The sequence below is a fragment of the Bison bison genome, unplaced genomic scaffold, assembly GCF_000754665.1.
Source record: "Bison bison bison isolate TAMUID 2011002044 unplaced genomic scaffold, Bison_UMD1.0 scf7180017864312, whole genome shotgun sequence".
Lineage (NCBI taxonomy): Eukaryota > Metazoa > Chordata > Mammalia > Artiodactyla > Bovidae > Bison > Bison bison.
In genome coordinates, this window is record NW_011494884.1 from 552252 (window position 1) to 557612 (window position 5361).

General features: G+C 39.6%; 1 protein-coding gene across 1 annotated transcript; it reads left to right on the forward strand.

Moving 5' to 3' along the window:
• The first annotated feature begins 13 nt into the window (after window positions 1–13).
• Window positions 14–4309, forward strand: RAN (RAN, member RAS oncogene family). Its single transcript, XM_010852441.1, has 6 exons — window positions 14–105; window positions 549–633; window positions 713–838; window positions 2027–2214; window positions 2342–2512; window positions 2602–4309. The coding sequence occupies exons 1-6, from the start codon at window positions 70–72 to the stop codon at window positions 2644–2646; spliced, it is 651 nt and encodes a 216-aa protein (XP_010850743.1). The 5' UTR covers window positions 14–69; the 3' UTR covers window positions 2647–4309.
• The last annotated feature ends 1052 nt before the right edge of the window (window positions 4310–5361 follow it).

Genomic DNA, 5361 nt, shown 5'->3' on the forward strand with positions numbered 1-5361 from the left:
GCGGCCCCCGGCCCGCGCCGCCGTGCAGCGGGCGTTATTTCTTTCTTCTTTTCTCGCAGTAACATCGCGATGGCTGCCCAAGGAGAACCCCAAGTTCAGTTCAAAGTAGGTAACGCTCGTGAGTTGGGGGTGTGCTGCAGCGAACAGGAAGGGCTCTGAAGGAGAGGCAGCTTTGGGGGGCACTCTGTTCCAGACGGTCTTACTTGCAGTGTCTCCTTTATGACCGCAAGTGCGTGTGGACGGCCTGCTTCGTCAGCCAACGTGCTCGTGCTGCGGCAGTGCCTTCGGTCCCCCGATAACGAGATGGGGGTGCTGGCCCCACCCTGCGGACAGGGAAGCAGGGCTCAGAAAGTTTCGCTGATTCGAGTCGTTCATTAGATGGGACAGGGCCGCTTGATTAAGATTCTTTGTTGTAAATGTACTTAGGTAGTACATAAACTTCTGTTGTGTAAGTTAAATTGTCCAGAACATCTTAACAGCGTCATAATCCTGGGTTTCTGAAGTGTTACGTGTTTTGGTGTTTATTTCAAAAATTTGGTTTCCGACAGCTTGTTTTGGTTGGTGATGGTGGTACTGGAAAAACTACATTCGTTAAGCGTCATCTGACTGGTGAATTTGAGAAGAAGTATGTAGGTATGTGGGGGGAACCATTTGTAGACATACATGTAAAATGTTTGAGTTCTTTGACTAACTTGCAATTTCTGTGTTCCAGCTACCTTGGGTGTTGAGGTCCATCCTCTTGTGTTCCATACCAACAGAGGACCTATTAAGTTCAATGTATGGGATACAGCTGGTCAGGAGAAATTTGGTGGACTGAGAGATGGTTATTATATACAAGGTAGGTACCTGATTTGTAATAAGTTTTTGAGAGGATTTAGTAGCTTAGTCTCCAAGGTTACTTAGGAATAGATCTATTCAAGTGAAGACGTTGGTAATACTGACTGAATTGGAAATTGTGTGATTCAGTTCAATTCAAAACATGAACCGACTGACTCCAGAGAGTTGACCATTAGAGGGGAGGAAAATTTTGTGAAGGTTGTCTTGTGCCATTTGATTGATTGCATGCTTGTGTCGTGATAGGCATTGTTTTGAAATACACTGTATAGTTTAAGTTGAGGCTCTTAATTTGAAGACAGTAAGCAACAGATAGTTGTTGCTACAGCTTCAGTATTTAAGCGTTTATGTTTGGGCATATGTTTTGGTGATTGTCAATAATTATTTCTTGTGCACTCCATTAAAAAGATAGTGAACCATTTGATGGGCTTCCTTGGTGGCTTAGTGGTAAACAACTCTCCTGCCAATGCAGGAGACACAAGTTGGATCCCTGGGTCAGGAAAGAAATGTCAAATCAGTCCAGTTTTCTTGCCTGGGAATTCCCATGGACAGAGGATCCTGGTGGGCTAGTCCATGGGGTTGCAAAAGAGTCAGACATGACTTAGAGACTAAGACAACAGGACCCATTTGATACTGAGCCAGAGGAGCTAGGCTTTTTATTTTATAAAATGCTGTTATAAGACCAGCTGATTTCTCTTTAATTGTACTAGGTTTTGCAGAGTATTTTTTTTTTTTTTAATGCTTGATTTTAGATTTAAGAAGACAAAGGAGACAAATGCTTGTTATACCGAGCAAAAAAGATGCACAGAAAATACTCATCTAACACTCTTGCTCACTTGATGAAAATTATTGGGAATCTTCCCATGTCTTTTGCTTTTACTTGAGTACATATAAATGCAAGGGTCTTCTTGCCTCCCCCCATCCCCAAATTCGTTAGTTAAAAATCCATAATATATTATGCTTATGAGCTTTATCATGGCTGTGTTTTTCAAAGGATAGATTTCTAGATACTCAGAATATGGGAGGTGAATTCTGAAGTGGTGGTTTATCATTGATCGACTTTAGATACATTCTGAGGCTGAGACAGTTTATGAAGTATTGCAGATGAAAAGAATAAATAAATATGGTAAGCATTTTTCTTCATGTGGTAAATTTGTAGGCATGTACTCATCACTGTAAATGTTTCTTTCAGCTCAGTGTGCCATTATAATGTTTGACGTAACATCAAGAGTTACTTACAAGAATGTGCCTAACTGGCATAGAGATCTGGTACGAGTGTGTGAGAACATCCCAATTGTGTTGTGTGGCAACAAAGTGGATATTAAGGACAGAAAGGTTAAGGCAAAGTCAATTGTCTTCCACCGAAAGAAGAATCTTCAGGTATGTTTTTTAAAGCTTATAGAATTATAATCCTTTGGTTAAAATTATGATGTTAGGCCATTAAAGTGATTTATTGATGTTTTTGATGTGTGGGTTTTTAAAATTAACTTACCATTCTTTTAAACAGTACTATGACATTTCTGCCAAAAGTAACTACAACTTTGAAAAGCCCTTCCTCTGGCTTGCTAGAAAACTGATTGGAGACCCTAACTTGGAGTTTGTCGCCATGCCTGCTCTTGCCCCGCCAGAGGTGGTCATGGACCCAGCCTTGGCAGCACAGTATGAGCACGATTTAGAGGTATGGTGTTTATGTCTCAGCAATGAGTGCTTTTAGATTCCTGGAGCTTTTCATTTGGAGCATTGTAACATTTCCATCTCTTTGTCTAGGTTGCTCAGACAACTGCTCTCCCGGATGAAGATGATGACCTGTGAGAAAGTGAAGCTGGGGCCCAGCGTCAGAAGTCTAGTTTTATAGGCAACTGTCCTGTGATGTCAGTGGTGCAGCGTGTTTGCCACTTTATTATATAGCTAAGCAGAACATGTGCTTAATTTTTGGATGCTGAAGGAGATGGATGGGCTTTGGAGTGAATGTGGCAGTTAAAAAAAAAACCTTCATTTTTTGGACCTGCATATTTAGGTGTTTTGGAACACAGTTGTTTCCTCCTTGAGTTTCAAATATAAGACTGCTATAGTCACATGACAATATTGAGAGGTGGAATCTTGTTTGTTACTGTCATTCCCATTCCTTTTCGTTTAGAATCAGAATAAAGTTGTATTTCAAATATCTAAGCAAGTGAACTCATCCCTTGTTTAAATGAGCATTTAAAACCGCTAACAGGGAAAGTTGTGCCATGTTACTATTTGAATTGCCTTTGCTATTACCACTTACCTTGAAGTCAGGTTAAATGCTTCTAATTTTCTGTATACTTGAATCATTTCACACAAACGTAATGACAAGTCAACAGTATTGTATTTGATGAGAGGTGTAAATACTATCAATAGTTACGCTAAAATAACATCTACCCCACCTGCCTTTGGGCTTAGGTAGTGTCACCTAGAGATGAGATTTATGTGACCTGTGAAAGGTGGTACCTGTTTCAGATGTTTCAAACAGATACCTTAATTATATTTGCATTTTATGGCAGAAGTAACCATTTTCTAATGTAGAGCTTGTCAAAGTCCAATGAAATCATACAAACGGTTGCAGGAACTTGAGGGACATCTCATCTGTTAAATATGAATATAATTGTGCATTTTTTTGTTTTTTGATGTTACATGTTTAATGTAAAGTTGGCATTCTAGGAAGATGTTCCATGTTTACCTGCTGTTAAGTACTCCCAAGCTTTAAAGGTTATCAAAGATTAAGGATTTCAATGGATATATCACAGCTTTGATGATTTTTCTCTCCCCAAAGAATTTTTCTGGGTGGTGCAAGAACACCTCAGGATGCTGCAGCATAAAAGTAGGTCTTAGGTAAGCCTCTCAGTGATGTGAACAGACTGCCAAACTTTCAGTAGACTAACCACTTAACGTTGTATGGTTTCCACATGTAAACATGAATTGGGTCTGTCTTGCCTGAGTTTGATCTCACTGACACCATACTGTAGCAATTAGAAATCAAGACGAGCTATTTTCCTCTTGTAAGTACTACTGTACTATAGTTCAGTTTACCAAAGTTCTTCAGATGTCCAATTATCCTTAAATGATTACTTTCCTACCTAAAAGTAGGGAAGGATCCCTTTTAAGTATATGGAAAAATGGACTATGAAGGGTAAAATTGGGTACATTTTAATTTGTTGTTAAAGTATTGAATAGATATTAATAGATTCACTTACAGATTTGAATTGATGTATATGCTATGCTATATTCAGTTCAGAACCAGACTAACAGATAATGAAGTTTCCCATGGTCAGATGAAATCTTTCATTGAGATACATGAAGGATATGTATTTGTAACCTTACGTAGAATGCCAGTATGACTAATATTCTGAAACCTAAATGTAACAGTAAAATTCTGGGAGCTACTTGGAGGTGGGAGAGAATTTGAGTCATTCTTGGAAGAAAATTACAAAATATACTGCTTCTACTTTGCCTGGATTTTCTGGATCATCTGGTGTTAATTACCTTGTGGGGGATGCATTTCTGTGTCTAGTTCACACAAATGGGGAAATTTCCCCTTCAATTTCAAATCTGGTGTGTAATGGGAAGAGCCAGCAATTGAAAGCCAAGTTGGTATTAGCTTATTAAACCAAAACTGGTAAAAGTAAACATGAAGTGTTTATGAAAACAGTTTTGTGATGTTCCTTGGCCAATTTTTAAGAAACCCTTTTGGTCCTATTGATCTCAGTATCTAGGAAAGGGCAGGGATTTCCAAAAATGCATTAGACTTGTAAAGACCAATTTCTTGGCTGATCTTGTGCATCAGATTATCATTGTGAGAATTTGTTTTGTTTTGTAAAGAAAAAATGAAATAGTAATGAGCATGTGGGTTAAAATTGGTTTGACTTGCTAGTTGTGCATCTGAAACTGACCTTGTCTTTTGAAGATGCCTTCACCTGTCTTGGGACTGCAGGCATCCTCCTTGGTAGAACAACTTGGGACTCATCCTAAAATCACGTGTCAGGCAAGCACTGCTAACAAAATGCTATGCGTGTTAACCTGCAAACCTAAAGCTGTTTTGGGGATAAAAAGACCCTGCCTGTTTGTACCTTCTTACTAGTTAGGGCTCTGAGTTATTGTTGGCAGCTCTGCCTGCTTAGGTCCCTGTCATTCCAGGCTTTAGCTTTCCAGAATTTGTACCTACTGAAGTAATTTGATTAGTGCTGCAGCTCCTTTATAGCTCACTCATGGGGTGTTAAACTGGCTCAAGTGTCCCTTGACAGATTTGAATTGTGGAGGACTCTTGAAGAGTCCCTTGGACTTCAAGGAGATCAAACCACTCAATCCTAAAGGAAATCAACCCTGAATATTCATTGGAAGGACTGAACACTTTGGCCGCCTGATGTGAAGAGCCAACTCGCTGGAAAAGACTATTATGTTGGGAAAGGTTGAGGGCAGGAGGAGAAGGGAGGGGGTGACAGGATGAGTTGGTTGGATAGCATCACTGACTTAATGGATGTGAGTTTAAGCAAAGAGGGTGATAGTGAA

What these genes read in the sequence shown, in the direction of transcription:
- RAN (XM_010852441.1), top strand. Translation starts at nt 70, where the DNA reads ATGGCTGCCCAAGGAGAACCCCAAGTTCAGTTCAAA. An exon ending in AACCCCAAGTTCAGTTCAAA is followed by an intron (nt 106 to 548) that starts GTAGGTAACGCT and finishes GGTTTCCGACAG; the next exon opens with CTTGTTTTGGTTGGTGATGG. An exon ending in ACCGAAAGAAGAATCTTCAG is followed by an intron (nt 2,215 to 2,341) that starts GTATGTTTTTTA and finishes TCTTTTAAACAG; the next exon opens with TACTATGACATTTCTGCCAA.